Source organism: Platalea leucorodia (genome assembly GCF_965183815.1).
Source record: "Platalea leucorodia genome assembly, chromosome: 6".
Lineage (NCBI taxonomy): Eukaryota > Metazoa > Chordata > Aves > Pelecaniformes > Threskiornithidae > Platalea > Platalea leucorodia.
The window spans coordinates 51,269,227-51,285,453 of record NC_138828.1 but is presented as its reverse complement, the minus strand read 5'-3'; the positions used below and the strand labels follow the sequence as shown (position 1 = coordinate 51,285,453).

Sequence of the window (16,227 nt, the reverse complement as noted above, 5' to 3'; positions counted from 1 at the left end):
AACACAAGAACTAGAGACACTCCTTGAAATCAACAGATCAGTTTAAACAGGCAGAAAAGAAAAACACTTCCCTCCCCCCCCCCCCCCCCCCCCCCCCCGAGCAGGCAGTGATTTTCAAGACATTGTTGCTACTAAAGCTTACAGAAGCAAGCACTATCAGCACATTCAAAAACACATCAGTCACATTCACAGACATCAGGCCCATAAACAGATTTCAAAAGGACTAAATAGGTGCCTACCTTGTAACATACCTTCTCTAATGACTGTGGACACTTGGGAAAAAACCCAATTTCTCTGCCAGGGAACTAAACTAAAAGTAGAGGTTCTAAAACCCATCTGAAAGTTTAACAGAGTACTAAAGAGATTTCAGTCCTAGAGAGTTAAAAACTTACCTTTCCAAAATATATTAATTCCTATTGACATCTGACAAAATATTAATGTCTTTCTGATTGTCAGTAATATCAGACTAGCACAGTTTAGTACTACAGAGGCAGCAATTATAGATGTCCATGTCATATACACAGTAGTGGGGGATTTTTTTGTAAGAGTACAACATACTCCACCAATACAGTAATACAACTATTACTGACTTCGGTAAGCTCTTCTACTTTAGGTATACTATCGAAACCACTTTCTGCTTTACTATACCTTTGCTTCAGCAAAATATCACCGAGTCCTACATCACACCTACTTACATGTTTATCTTCAGCAAAACCTAAACTTCTTCAAGGTTGAGCTTGAAGATTAAACACAGAAGCATCCAAAGTTTCATACCCGTTACAGACCCTTTAGATTTTTACAAGGCAGCGACTGAAATGTGTGCTTTGATGCACAGCTTTAACTTCGGGACAGACTTTGATACAACTCGTACACCTGCCTGTGGTATCTTTACGATCCCTACGCGAGCTCAGCACCCCCTGCGCTCCCTCTGGACTTGGGCTGCTCCCCCTGCTCAGCCTCTCCTCCAAGCCTGCGGCGTCGCTCCCCTCGGGGACAGGGCGGTTTTCTTCCACCCATGCGGGGCCGGGCTCTGACCTCCGCTCCCCCGGCATACAGCCGCCCGCCTTACAAGCGGGACCCTGAGCACAGTCCAACTCTTTGCTCCTTGCAGGCGCCGAAAACAGCTCTCCTGCAAACGATCGCTTTTGCTCTCGAAAATGCCCTTTCCTACCTCTAGCATACCCCTGGGGGAAGGAAACTCCAGCGTCGGGACGGTCAGTACCCCCCAGGACACGCACAGGCGGAGAAGGCCGGGGGAGGGGGGGGAACCCCAGAGGAGAGGGGGCACCCCCCACCCGCAGGTTTCGGGGGCCGCGCACTCACGCGGGGCGCCGCGGGCTGCAGGCGGCCTCCTCGCCGTCGCTCTCCGCCGCCGCCTCCTCCCCGATGTCGGGCAGGGTGACGAGCAGCGCCCTGCCGCCCGCCCGGCCCCCGGGCTCCCTGTCCGCCGCGGCGGCCCGCGGGGGCACCGCCCTGCCGCGGGGGGGGCGCGGGCTGGGGGGCGGCGGGGCGCGGCGCAGCTCGGCGAGGAGCGCGCCCGGGTCCAGCGCCGCCACCTTCATGGCGGCGAGGCGGGAGCCCCCTCGCCCCCCGCAGGCCCGGGCGGCGGCGCTCCCGGGCGGGGCTGCCCGCCGCCTCCCGCCGGCCCCGCGGGCGTTGCTAGGCCAAACAAACCCCGCCGAGGCAGGCACCGCCCGCGGCGGGCTGCAAAAAGCCTGGCAGCCGCCTGGGCAGCCGGGAGGCGTGTGGAAGCGCGGGGCAGTAACCCGTTGCAGCCTGTGAGTCACGGAAATAAAGCGCGGCATTTTCCCTTTAATTAAAATCCCACCTCAACCGCAGAAACCGACTCCATCTGCCAGGGTCACAGGGCCCCGCTTCGCACCCTGCCTTCGCACAGCGCACGCATTTGCGCGCAGAAGGGGTTTAGCGGAGTCAGGGGGCGAGACCGACCCAACGCAGCACGCCTTTTTACACCGTGTCAGGCACCTGCGAGGAGCAACAGCCCACGCGCAAAGATGCTACCGACAACGCCAGGCAGCCTGGAGAGCAGTAGAGGGTGTCGGGATCAAAGACCTTTCTCTCTTGCTACAAATACCAGGCAGCTGGAGGCACGCCAGCAGGGACTAGGGCAAATACCGCACTAGCTTTGCAACGTAGGGTTGTCTGGCTGGATGGAGAGCAGTCACGCCAGCAGCAGTTTGGGGACACTGTAATGGCTGGTATTACGGACAGGGCAAACATTGTGTCAACTCAGAATATGGCAGGTGGCATGGCCCTTGGCAGCATCCAAAAGAACAGCACGGGCTGAAAGATAGTACAGTTCCTGTATACGTACGAGCCCAGGATCATACATCAAGCAACTGGTTGCACTATCAACTTAAAGCTGGCAGCTGCTAGTAGATGACAACCAAGGATACAAAGCAGGGAATTTTATCCCTGCCTTGTCTTCCTAGCACACCAGGGAGTGCAATGAGCTGGCAGAGCAGGGCACACACGACACCAAGTACAGGACTGAGATTTGAAATTGGGATATTCTTGGCCTTTTCTTCTTACAAACTGAAATAAGTATGTTCTGACCAAACCTCATGGAATAGGCCCACATAAACCTAACAGCAGCACGATCTGCATTTATTCCTCACAATGCCAAAAAGCCTTGACAGAGCCACAGTGAAAGTAGCATAATTGAGCACATTGGTGTGTAGTATATTTATCTCGGCTGCAGCCCCGAAGCAACACTGCATTAAGACCTGGAATAGAACCTATTATGAACATCACTGTCTGTAACTTGTTCACTACTCCCTGCCATTCAAGAACCACAGAAACAGTCAGGTTCCACCCCCAATCTACAGACTTGGGCATTCTGTCTCGCTCAAGTCTTCTAGATATTCTGCTTTCAATACAGATGATTCCTCTTTAGTCCTAGGTAATACCTTTGACACTACAAGTTTGGAACTATTTTTCACTGATTTGGTACCCAACTCCTCAGCAAATCAGCATAATATAGTCTGATACTGCCCACCGCAAAGAAACTACCCAGCTCAGATATAGACTCTTAATCCCAAAAGCACTCACAACTTTTCACCACAGTAAGCCCATTTATTTACTCAATAATATTGTCAAACAAACATACAGGAGCAGAGCAGAAGGAGCTAACTTTCAGACAAACAGGGAAAAATTACGTGGAAGTTTTGTCAAGTATAATTGATGATTACCATTGGCCCCATGCTTATTACTTTTGTGGGGTTTTTTTTTTTGTTTGTTTGTTTTTAACATTAGTCTAATTCTCATTGTGAGCCTTTATAATGTCTTTTTCTGTTGTAAATTATTTTAAACTGAATATAGGTACTAAAATAACGGTATAGAAGGCATCATCATATTTTTATTATTTAAAATAATTTTCACTCATCAGCAAGTACTTTTAGTTTGTATTCTTAGCTATTTTACAAAACTAAGCATCCATAACGTATTTCCTTAAGGTTCTGAGACCGATTTTGGGGGCATTTGTAGTAACAAGATTATAGAGTTTAAACCCTGACAAATGACAGTGTGTCTAAGGGCCAGAAAAGACCATTTGATCATCTAGTCTGACCTCTTGTATCACATTTCACCTCGTCATTTCTCCATGCATTCTCTGCATCTTTATGTAATTTTTAATATCCATCTGAACTGCTAACATTTTCTGAACAATTTATATTGCTGTGATATGAGAAATTCTGCTACTGTGTGTCATTACAGATTTAGGAAACATAGGAAACCTTTCACATGTTAGTCTTTAAATAAGAGAAAGAACGATTGACATGGTGCATACCTGGCACCCCATCCTTACCGACTTGCCTCCTCAACTTTCATGGTCTAAGCATGAAGAAAGAATTTGTCACTTCGCCTGAAAAGGTCAGAAAGATGAGACGAAAGCATCACAATGGGGATAATCCTATTACTGTAATTAGGGAATCATCATCTATCACTTCAACTGTAAACAAAGCCTTTTTTCTTTTCACTCAGGACTTCCTGATCAAGTGAAGACAGTCTACACCCCCTTTACTCTTCGGTGCATGCAAAAGCTATTTCATTAATTATTTTTCTCATTTTTGTTTTTTATCATGGGACATACAAACCTATTAAAAACTAATGTTTTTCATCTATGCATATAAAAAAATTACAAGAAAAGTTGCTTAGAATGTTAAGTATTGAACTATCTGAAAGGTGTTTTCTTAAAGCAGTAAAACAGCATTCTTGGAGTAATGGTGGTATTGAAATTGATGAGGGAAATGCTAGGGGAAAAAAGCAATTTAAAATATTCTTGAGCTAATGAAGGATCACACACCTACTCAAAATTGACAATGTTTTATAAGGTCCTCAGAGCAGCAATTAAATATTAACAAAACTATACAAATTACTATTTAGTGTCTAATTTACACTAGACTGTGACTAAACACTCCATAAAATTGCAACCAGTCTCAAACGTTATGAACATCCTTTCAGAGCGCACTTTGCTGGTTCTCAGCTCTCTCCAGATCAAGCTACTAGCCCATATGTTTGAAGCTTAATGCTATGGCAATTGCCAACTAGCCCATGTTTCTGTAAAGTATGTTAAGGAAAAAACAAACTGGATTAATATATAAGAAATTAAACTACAGAATTCTAACTTTCTTCACAATTTTCTTTTTAGCTATCAAAGGCAAAACTATATACAGCCATAAAGAAAAAGGAAACAAAATTTGAAATTAGTCTACTTTTGAAATTTTTCTCCCAGTCTACCTGTAACTGTAGTCACAGTAATATTTCTGATATGTTTAAAACTATTTCTTTTGGGGGGGTTATTTTTTGTTGTTGTTTTTGCTTCACCAGTAACAACAATTGCAGTAATGAAATTACAGTAGCACCACCTCCGCCACAAAGCTGTCTTCTGGTTACGCTACAGAAATATCTATGCCTTTACTCATTTTATACAGGTGCACCAGCTGTGCCTTGGCCATGTTTCACACTGATTTCAAGTTCTTTTTAATGGCCCACATATAGTGTTATGTGCATTCAAAGATTTAAGGTGACATCTCTCAGCATAAATATCCTTCTGCCAGCTCTCTGAATTTCAGTAGGGAAGAGAAAAATTTTTCTTTTTTATCATACCACATTGATTAAATCAGTTGACTTATTCGCCTGAAAATCTGTTTTTTATCATCACCAGTACTAGCCCCACCCAGAAGGCATAAGCAATCCTTCACTGCATGTTCTGAGCAGGCTGCTCAAAGGGTCAAGTTTCTTTCTGTGGCTTTCTCTTAAAACAAAGGTTTTAAAACTCACTTTGAAACTCTGCTATGTTTCTTGGTTTCAACTACAGAAATAGTTTTCCATGTTACTTACTGTGCTTCATATAGAAAGCTTTCCAATTTTAATTTCACTGAATCTCCCCTTGTGTTATGAAAGCAAGCAGCAGCGTCCACTCTAACTTCTACACAGAATTTACTATTTTATCATTATTGCATTCTCTTTTACCTATCCCTTTTAAGTAGACAGTCTATGTCTTTTCTGCACTACATCAGATGGATATTTTTCCTAGGACATCAGTCATTCTCACTGCTTTCCAGAATTTCTACCACATTTTTGATACACAGACTGAAATGACTATTGATCATGATCCATTTTAACATGTCACTTCAGTGCAGGTGAACTAAAATATCAGCAAGACGTGAATATAGACAAGTAAATTTAAATTATAATGACTCTTACATATCTTTCCAGCAAGACAAACTTTTTTCAGGTTTTCTTGAAGGCTTGATAGTTTTCCAATGATAGAAAATACGCAATAAAATGACCCCGTAATTCAAATCTGTACTTTCAAAATTCAGTGCGCTTTACTATTAGATTTAAGTGCCATCATTAATTGCTGATGAAATGCACTGACTCGTTCTTTCTGGGCTGGCCAGTTCAAGATGCAGCGAGATTTGAACATTCCTCTTCTCAGGTGAAGTGCATGATACAACTTGTAGTCTTGGATATCATGAAGAAAGATCAATATGATGGAGTCTCGACTTTGTTCAATAGCTTGCTGAAGAGCATGATACACCTTAAACCTGAAGCAAAAATAAGAAAAATACACGTTTTCTTTCATGTGGAGGGAAAAAAATGACACACAGTTCTTTTAATAGCTCACATAATAGCACATTGCAAACTCAAGGACTGGACTCAAACAGGGGTCTTAACATCTATTCTGTGATATAAAATTGTCATTACTTATGTTAAATTAGTTACCTTCTGACTAAAGAAAAAAATCATCCTCTAAAAATATAACCTAAGACTACTATCTTGATATAGCCTTGTTTAGCAAAGTTCCTTTCTTTTCAAGATCACTACATAAGAAAGGCAAAAAGACTTGTTTAAAGACAAATAAAAAACATCTTTGGATGCTAGTGATCTCACCCATTATTTCTCTTTTTCAAACATGTCATTTTAAGTAAAGCAAGCTGCACAGATGACAGCTTGACTTTTTGAAAAAAATTATGTTGACTGAGAGATTCAAATTTCCACTAGTGTACATGTGGATCAATTAACTTTATTAACTTAGGAATTTTCTGAAGTTACAATATATTAATTAAATATATTAAAGTAGAATTTGCACGGAATTTTAATTAAATGGTATTTTTTTATTAAATTACACAGCAAAAAAGATTACCTTGTTAAAAAAAAAATCTGTTAAGAAATTTTCTCTCTTACATATACAATTTTATATCCTACTCACTTTTTGCACCAGGGATCCTCTAAGAGGTGTTCAGTCACAACAAAAATAATCTTCCTGCTCATTTTTATACTGTTAATTGTGGCTTCAAATTCAGATACGCCCGCTTCAAAGTCCCGTTCTTCTAAACAAAACCTAATTTGAAAGTGGTTATTTTTTTCCAGAGAGATGAAATTCTTAGACACCCAATTCTTGTCCTGTCTTGCATGAATAACGTAGGCATCATAATCAAACTCTTCGTGTTGTCTGTCAAGTTCTTTAAACCCAAGTATGCGATTTACTGAAATATTCCAGTAGAAAGCTATTCTCCACCCTTCAAAATGGATGATAAGAACAATAAAAATTACTAGCATCACAACACTGGTAGTGATCACAAACAAAAGTTTAAATGGAGCACTGTCTCTGCAGGCTGAGCTATCAAAATGCAACACCAGACTACCGTGATATTTAGGTGGGGTGTTGCAAACGTACTGGGACCTCAATCCAGGTATATATGCTTGGGTCACATTAAGCCAATCCGCAAACCAAGCAATGCTTTCACAGGTGCAATCAAATGGATTAGAATCCATCTCTAGTATTTTCAAGCTCTTGAAAGCTGGGCCAAACACTTTTTCTTCAACAGAGGTTATCAGATTTTTCTGAAGATTCAATGAATTCAGAGAGGCTTGGTCATCAAACAGAGTTGCTGGAAGCAAATTCAAATTATTTGATCCTAAATCCAAGTTTTTTAATTGAAACAGACCCTTGAAAACCTGAACTGGAATCTCATCAAGCCCATTTGATTTTAAATTAAGAATATGCAAGTTGGGAAGATCTTTTAAAAAAAGAACAGGGCCACCTGGATTTGCATGTTTCCAAAGCCGGGCTAAATTATTGTGCTGTAAATCCAGAATGTCAAGTTTGTGAAGTCCATCAAACAAGTCTTCATTTATGTTTGCTATGTTGTTATTGCTGATGTCCAGGACAGTCAGGTTTTGTAGAGGATGAAAAGGCGAAGGAGAAAGTGCCAGATTACTGCAACCTACCTTCCTCAGCATCAGTTTTCTAAGGCTTGGGACAAAAATGAATGATTCACTTCTCAAAGACAGGTTTTTATTATAGGAAAGATAAATATCTTGTATATTATTGAGACCTTTAAACTCATGACCTGTGAGCTCTTGACTAATTTCATTGAGACCAAGATCGAGAATTTTCAGGTGTCCCAAGGAGGAAAATGCCCCACTTTCTATTGTAGAGATTCTTGTTTTTGTGAGGTTGAGAACCCGCAAACTGGAATTAGCAAGTGATGAAAATGTTTTATTAGTTATTCTTTGTAAGTTTATGTTGCAGTTACAGAGACTCAGGTATTTCAGGTTGTTCAGACCTGTGAACATATTAGCAGTAATTCCTGGAAAATTGTTATTATCCATTATAAGGTACTCCAGGTGGTATAACCAATGAAAGGAAAAATCTTCAATTTTCCCAGTAAGTGAATTTATCAGATTCAGATATTTGAGGCTGGATAATCCATAAAATAAACGTGAAGATACATGAATGTTGTTATTCTTCAGGTCTAAGTATTGTAAACTTGAAAGCCACTGAAATGAGTCATCTTCTATCACAGACAGAGAATTTTGGGACAGGTTTAAAACTGTAAGATTTGTTCCCTGCAGTCCCTGGAAAGTTGACTTGCCAATGTTCAAAAGCTTCACATGGCTCAGTGAGAGGTTCTGAATCGCTGTGTTTGATAATTCTGCACAAAGTTTCTTTGTGCGATTTTCACCAAGTTCAACATTGTTCAGTATGAGGCCAAACAGATTTCCAATTGCATGTAAACATCCTGTGTGAAACTGAAAGGAAAAGAAAAAAGAGTTTTGACCTAAACAAGGGGATTATGTAAGAAAGTAGCCCCATAAAGCCAAAATTTTGAAAGGTTTTCAAGTGAGTTTTTGTAGCAGAATATAACTCCTATACTCAGGTTTTTCCACAGCCAAGTTCAGATGAACACTTCTTGGAATTTATACTTCTTGTAATAATAGGTCTAAAATTTGTAACATAATTATCATAATTCTGAGTAGTACTCTTTTAGAAGAAGATAGAAAGTTGCTTACTGAGATGCAAGTTAATTACAATTTTGTATCCAACTAATAAAACTCATTCACTAGAAGTATCTTAAAAATTGAGATCATCTCTTTCTTCCCCTTTCTGTTATTGGTATCTACTAGGGATACCAATATATTAGTGCGAAAGCAGATATACTGTAAAAAAGTTATTTAGGCCTTCAGACAGCCAAGAAGAAACCCAGTTTCTCTCTGTGAGCAGAAGCTACACTCATGAAACGTGATACTACACACCTGCTTCCACAATATACATCACAAGCCTCCATTGTAGTGCTGGCCCCTCATTTTGATTCAGATATCAGCTGAATGATTAAATACTCCATTTGTCAGAATGATTCAAATGCATAAGGCAGCTTTTCAGACAGCAGTACTGTAAAATCAGAGCAGGTTAAACTAGCATAAAGTAGCACTGCCCAAGAAAGGAGCAGTCCCATCTGCTTATCCACACACAGTACCCTTGTGCCAATATGGCCATACATGCAGTCATAGGGTCAACCAGATAGCAGCCTGACTACAAGCTCACCAAAACAAAAAAACAACTGTAGAGTTTTTTTCTCCAGTGATCCAGTGCATGGCCTCATTAAAGCTTGTACCAGAGGGAGGGATGAAGTAGCCAAGGGAAACAGGACAGTGGGATTGCCTCTCAGCAGTGGTACAAGCTTATGCCACTTTAAAATATTCTTGTAATTTCAATATACAGGTTCTTTACAGGACAATCAACTGGGAAAAAAACCCAAGCAAATTCAATGCAAATTCAGTATTCATATGCTGAGGGCCCACCAGTTTAGAACTGCAACACTTACCATCACTCTTCAAAGAATCATATTGTAACACTGAGAAGAGGGTCAGAGAGAACAGTGAGGTAGGTGGCAGAGAAAACATCCACTTGTTTTTTTTTAAAGAGTGAGTGTACTTTTCTGCAGTGATCATTTCTCTGTGGTACCCCACAGGAACAAATGAAAGTTCTCTTTGATTAACTAGGAAGTGAGAACTAGATTGTATAACTAGCCTTGCATAATATTACAGTTTATCCCCACTTAGAACGTATGTCAGCTGTTCATCTTCAGCAATACAAAAAAAGTCCCACATAGAAAATATTTGGTAAGGGTTCACAGAGCTACTTGATCTAGCTCTTGCTTGAGACATCTGATGGTTCCTCTACACATAAGCTCTTGCTGATTTCAGTGGGAGAAAAATAATTGTCTGTCACTACTGGAGGTCAGGAATAATGCCGTATACAATAGAATGGTTTTTATCTTTGACCTCAGAGGATCAAAAATGTAACATAAATGCCATACAATCATAAAGGATACATCAGGATAGTTTCATTTTATACTTACACCTGTTGAATTTCTGTTGAAATGCTTCCTACCTCTTTCAGTGGATTTGATGACAAATCAAGACTATGCAATGAGGTGTTGCTAAGAAAACGGAAGTCTTCCTTTTTTAACTCAGTGATTTGATTGCTACCCAACATGAGCTTACGAAGGTTCTTCAACTGTTGCTGCAATCCTAAGTTTGCTGACTTCAAAAAATTATGAGATAGGTCCAAAATATTCAAGTTCTGGGGAGAAGATGCAAACAGAAAAGTATAAAATTCTTTATTTTATATAATACAAAACCATTTTGAAATATTGCATTAGAGTCTAATTGATTAGAATTAGTTGCAATACTACAATTGAAATAAATTTGTAACAGAGAAATGGCAGCTTTCAAGCTCTTGCAGGAAGAAGCCTTCTCTATCTTCCCCACCTGTAACTTTCATTGCATTCATGGTCTTAACCTGCTAAAATATCCACTGCAAACCAAAGAATTACTTTATCTAAAATTCCTTAACTCACTGAAAGCCTTCCTGCTCATAAAGTGATAAAAGCAAAAGCCTACAGCTGGCTGCAGTTACAACTACAGCAGTATTAAACCCTGCGTTCCACGCTCTTCACTGTGGTCCACCCCCGTGAATGGAAGTGAGGAAGGGAAGAGGAGTGCAGTAGCAGCCTACAAAGATCAGTGCTGTACGCCTCGTAATACCCCAGCTCAAGCCCAGGTGCTCAGACTCCTCCTGCACCTGCAGGGGTGGAGATGCTACCCTGAAGGTGACTCCACAGAATGCGCCTTGAGGTGCCCCAAGCCTGGCCTCCATCAGTAACAGGGCAGCAGCAAAGTGAGGAAGGCCAGAACATCGGTTCTGTTCCCAGCATGGAAGCTGGCTGTACTCATTTGTACTTAGTTGAGAGTCAGCAGTCCTACAATGCAAGCAAGCACATTTTATGTAACTGAACTGGAATACTTAGTTTAGCAGAAAAGTTCAGACTTGTTCAAAACAACACGCACACTCATTAGAACATTGTACAACAATTAGTATCCACACATTGTCTTTATTTTCTTTTGTCCTTAGGCCCTTCCTTCTGCATGATCCCCTGCTTGGTGCAAAGACAATGGAATAGTCTTTTCCTGCCTCCTGTGCTGGTACCCCAGCTTCATAGATGCCACAGAGAAGAATATTTAACCACATGTAAACTACCGGGAAAAACAGAGTAAAAACCTTTTTACTATCCCTTTCTCAGTCCCCAAAGTCCTGGGAGACACTACATTCAGCCTAAGCACTGGCTTTCATGGTCTGAGTAATTACACCTTGACCTTGAGAACTGAGGCTAGCTACCATTTTTAGACCCCAGGCAACTCAGATTGCAAACCATCCACTTCACCTTGTAAGTCATCTGCTTCTGCTATTCTCTCAGCACAAATCCTGTTTGGAGAGGTGCCTCAATGGGATGCAATAGGGAAAAAGGGATGGAGAGCATTGACTTGTAAGGATGGCCGAGGCTCCAGTGTGCTCTAACACAAGAAGCCACTAAGCCTTTTCTTTAGAAAAACAATGAAGATTATATGCTGGGTATTTTCAGATGCAAATAGGCAGCTGTTCTGTACCCACACTGGAAAATATAGTAAATTCCCTATTTATACTTTATTTACATGAAAAGGTGCATTTCTAAAGCTTACCTCCAGGGTTTTAAAAGGATCATTTTTTATATTTATTCTGTTGTATCCTAGATTGAGCTCAGTCAGGTTAGTGCAGGAAGCAAAGACTCTGTCAGGGAGCTTATACAATTCATTATGTTCTAACTTCAGAATCTGCAACAGTGGCACATTTTGGCACAATTCTGGTTGTAGTTTAGAGATGCTGTTGTAGCCCACATTCAAGTAAACCAGCTGGCTGTACTTGGTCAGATTTGCAGGACCTAGCTGTCTTAACTGATTATGAGAAATGTCCAAACCCGTTATATTGTTTGGGAGATCAGAAGGAATTTGAGTCAGCTTTAGGTGACTGCAGTCAGCCATTTCATTTCGGATGTGACATTGCTTTCCAACTGATGCACACAGCAAGCAGACAGACACCAGTCTGACAGATAAGCTGTTCCACCGAAGAATAGCACTTCCCATCGTTTTATCTGCAAAGGCAAATGAACACAGTACAAATTGCAATCATTTTGACACAACTTATATCTTAAACTGAAGACTAAGCAAGCCAGGCTCAAAAAACATGTAGTTTTATATTGAGCAAACACTGAGTATTTTTCACCCATAATGTAGCATTCATTTCTACAGAAAAGGTATGTCTGAATGTCTCCAAATTAAGATTTTTCTTTAAAAACAATAGTATTGTAACGTAAAAATAATTATGTTCAAAAAGCTACCAACACTATCTATTATCAATGCAAATTTCCAACCATTTTCCCTTTTCTGATTAATTTTGCATTGCTTTAACACGCGTAAAATACAATAATATGACAAATTATACACAGGCCCCTCAGTGTTAATCACTGAGCTCAGAGCTTAACCACACTTAAAATATTTATAGTTATATGCAGTAAGAATGCCTAATACCACGTCTTTAATTTAGTGGCTTTGCCAGGTTTTCTTTTATAAGCCAGCCACACAAAATTCTGTCTGTCTTTCCATCTCATAGCAAAAGAAGGAATACCAGGCTATAGAAAGTTGTATGAGAAAGAGCAGACAAAATAAATCAGTACCAACCTAATCAGAGAAAGAAACAGAGAAGAGCCAAGGTGTAGAGAAAACACTGTCCATAGATTGAATACATTTATCCAAATACTTCCAGGAAAACCTACACATTTAAGAATTTATAAACCCCACCCCATATGTTTTGAGCATTCCCATTAGGATATCAATCTCTGTCCACTGGTGCTCTAATCTTCAGTGGCTCTGCCTGTTTAGGCATTACATTTCTGATGAATCTCAGACTTTCATATTTTATTCAGTTTCAATTTAGTATCCATAAGATTTACATTCACCTGGTGATATTGTAATACAGCTTTACTGGATGAGGAAAAAAAAATAATTCCACACAAATTCTGACCGGAATAGAGCTGTAAGAGCTCTTTAGTAGAGGGAGAACAAATACTTTGGGAGTGCTTCCCAGAATATTTTTCCATGCTTTAGCAAAGAACAGTAAGCTTCAGTTCCTCTGCTTCAATTTTTTTTTTTTTTTATTATTATAAAGCTTATACTTTCACCCCTGAAGCTTTGAGTGTCTCTGCAATCTCCATATACACATATCTGTAGGGCCTTATGCCAACAAATTTGGAACCTACCTGCCAACCTCAATTTACCAGTGAGTTAAGTCTCAGCATGATGGGCTCCCAGGTAGAGAAGACTATCAGTGCCCCACTACAGAACAGGCCATAGAAGGGAATTTAACCTTACTAGACTTAACAGGAATCTACTAGAAGAGCTTCTCGAAAGACTAACTCCCAGGAATACGAGCTTTCTTAGTTCTGCAGCTCACAATTTCCTTTGCTTGGAACCTGTGTTTAATTAACATGATCTGCCTTTGAACACATTAGGTTATTGCTCAATAGCAAACAATGAAACAAGAAATTAAACCAGCACATTTGTACAGAAAAAGAAAAAGCCTTTAGAACTGATATTTTTTAAAGAGAAAAGTTTTCACTACCATAACAAAACACTCTGAGCAACTGACACTGCAACCCACAGCCAAACAGGAGTTTAGCTGCTCAGATCCCAGCAGTTTGGCTCTGTAAGTGACCTGCCTTTTTAGAGGGCATGCATTAGGACTGCTCCAGTGACAAAAGGCCATGTTATAGTGGCCAGAGGGGAACCCTGTGAGTGCCTCTGTAGGAGCAACCTGGCCATTTAGGGAGGGTAAAATCCAGTGGGAGTGGGAATACAAGCAAGGGCAAAAGGGACCTAAAGCATTGCAAAGACATACATAAAGGACTGTGAAAGACAATTTAAAATAAACCTTAATGAAAAAACAATTCCCTGCTGGGCACTGCATGTGGGCCTGACCCATCTGCTGCAGATCACACAGCCTAGCTCTCCACTCCCCTGCCACTGGGAAACAGGGTAAGGGGAGGAGACAGCAAATAACTGAAGCTCATAGTCCTGCAGACAGCCTGACCTGCTACAGGTGCTGCTGAACACAGCACCCATATCCCTGTAGCTGAGGAAAATAAAGGACCACTTGTCCTGCCTCATTCCTCTGCGCCCCATCGGCTGGAAAAGCTAAGGAAAACAAAAGGGGAGCTTGTCTGTAACAAAAGCTTTACCTCTCGCCTGCATCCTTTGGAGGTTTTGTTTTAGAGAGATCAGATAGTTGCCAGGCTCCTCGGCAGTTGTTGCAAGCTCATCTTTAAGTTTGAAAGGCAAAAGAAACATACTGCAAAAACACAAACGGAATTCTTTAGCTGACTTCCTGAAGGGCTGCCTTTTTCTGCTTCTTTTATTGCAGGAAGTCTGGAGTCACCCTTAGGTGTTTTACGCTTTGGTTGGGGATCCAGTGAAGAAAGCACAGACCCATTATCAGATGTAAGGGACAGTGTTACAGAATAATATTTAATAGACAAAGGAAAGAATGACAGTTTTAATGTTATCAGCAAGAACTTTAAAAATCTGGAGAATTTAGCAGGGGAACCTTCAGCATCTCCCAGGGAGGGACATTCCCACTTCACCTCTGCTGCTTTTTCTTTTTTCAAAACACACAAAAATACCTCCTGCCAGCTGGGAACACCACATCTGGGCACAAGCACCAAAGCACACTCATTAAGCAAACAGCAGTGGCACCGACTTTGCTAACTTAGAAGTTAAGAGAAATCCAAGATGAAGGAAATCGCCCAAACTCCCGAGCGGTACTTCGGCTTCGTACCTTTGATACCTGCATTTACTGCTACGAAGTGAAGAATGGCATCCACTTACCGCCGCGGGCTTTATCTCCTTCAGTCTGGGGGGGGCATCCAGGGGCTGCACAAGTTTCTCAGCGCACGAAGCCCGTGAGGAAACGCGCTGCCCGGAGCCGCAAGAAGTGAAACCGAAAGCGGGGAGGGGCGCGGGGCGGGAAGCCGGGGCGGGAAGCCGCTCTCCCTTCCCTTCCCTTCCCTTCCCTTCCCTTCCCTTCCCTTCCCTTCCCTTCCCTTCCCTTCCCTTCCCTTCCCTTCCCTTCCCTTCCCTTCCCTTCCCTTCCCTTCCCTTCCCTTCCCTTCCCTTCCCTTCCCTTCCCTTCCCTTCCCTTCCCTTCCCTTCCCTTCCCTTCCCTTCCCTTCCCTTCCCTTCCCTTCCCTTCCCTTCCCTTCCCCACCCCACCGGCCTTCCCGGACCCGACCCGTCGCAGAGGTGCCGAGGGCGGGGATCGCCCCTACGCTCAGGGTCGGGCTGGCGCTTGTGACTCGCTGAGAGAAACCGATTAAAGCACGCAGGCGTCTCACAGATGAGCAGCATCACACAATCCTACTCGGAACTCCATTACAGTTTATTCCTGGCTCATTCCAGTGTCCCTGAAAATCCTTCAGGACATATCCTAAAAGCAGATATGGTGACTGACAGATGACTGACGTAGGAATATTACTCTTTTAATGTAGAAACAAAGCACCAGTACATTCCTACAGAGCCACATAAAGTATCCCTTTTTAAAAGGGAATTTGTTTATGTGGAAAAAGTAATAATTACATTTTTACAAGAGAATCAAATATTTTTCTACTGTATTAAAAATAAGAAATTGTTTTCAAAAGTCCAAGTAAAAGTTTTAGGTACAGCTTTTAGTACTTTTCGTACTGTATGTGAATTCACATGTCCCTGCATTCCCGGGGACCTGACCATCAGTTTCCTGGACATGACAAAAGGTCCTATGGCTTCAGCTACACTGGCATTGCCAAATCCTCTGCAGGGCTCACCCTCACCCTCACCCAGAGGACACAACCATAGCACCGAGTTCAGCCTCAATTTTCAGGTAGTAGTGCTGTCCCTCTTGAGTAGAGAGTGGGTAGCTGCAGACTCACCCAGAATTCTTCATTCAAAGCTTTAATTCTTCAAAGTGTTTGAAATTACAGCCCACAGGAATATGTTAGCCGGCTGCCCACC

General features: G+C 41.6%; 1 protein-coding gene across 7 annotated transcripts in view; it reads right to left on the bottom strand.

Moving 5' to 3' along the window:
* Window positions 1–15,159, bottom strand: part of TLR3 (toll like receptor 3) — a 42,645-nt gene extending 27,486 nt beyond the window's left edge. Inside the window, exons 1-7 of one of the 7 annotated variants that reach the window (XR_014228534.1) lie at window positions 15,070–15,123; window positions 14,424–14,533; window positions 11,833–12,281; window positions 10,205–10,396; window positions 6,737–8,562; window positions 5,728–6,071; window positions 1,791–3,883 (exon numbers count right to left, since the gene is read on the bottom strand). Coding sequence is in view for 5 of the 7 variants with exons in the window: in XM_082315411.1 (XP_082171537.1) it covers window positions 5,843–6,071; window positions 6,737–8,562; window positions 10,205–10,396; window positions 11,833–12,281; window positions 14,424–14,532 (2,805 nt within the window). In the remaining 2 variants the exon portion in view is untranslated. Of the gene's footprint in view, window positions 1–1,790; window positions 6,072–6,736; window positions 8,563–10,204; window positions 10,397–11,832; window positions 12,282–14,423; window positions 14,534–15,019 lie in introns of those variants that run through there. The other 6 variants (XM_082315415.1, XR_014228533.1, XM_082315411.1 and 3 more) reach the window with 6 other exon arrangements.
* Between the last annotated feature and the right edge of the window lie 1,068 nt (window positions 15,160–16,227).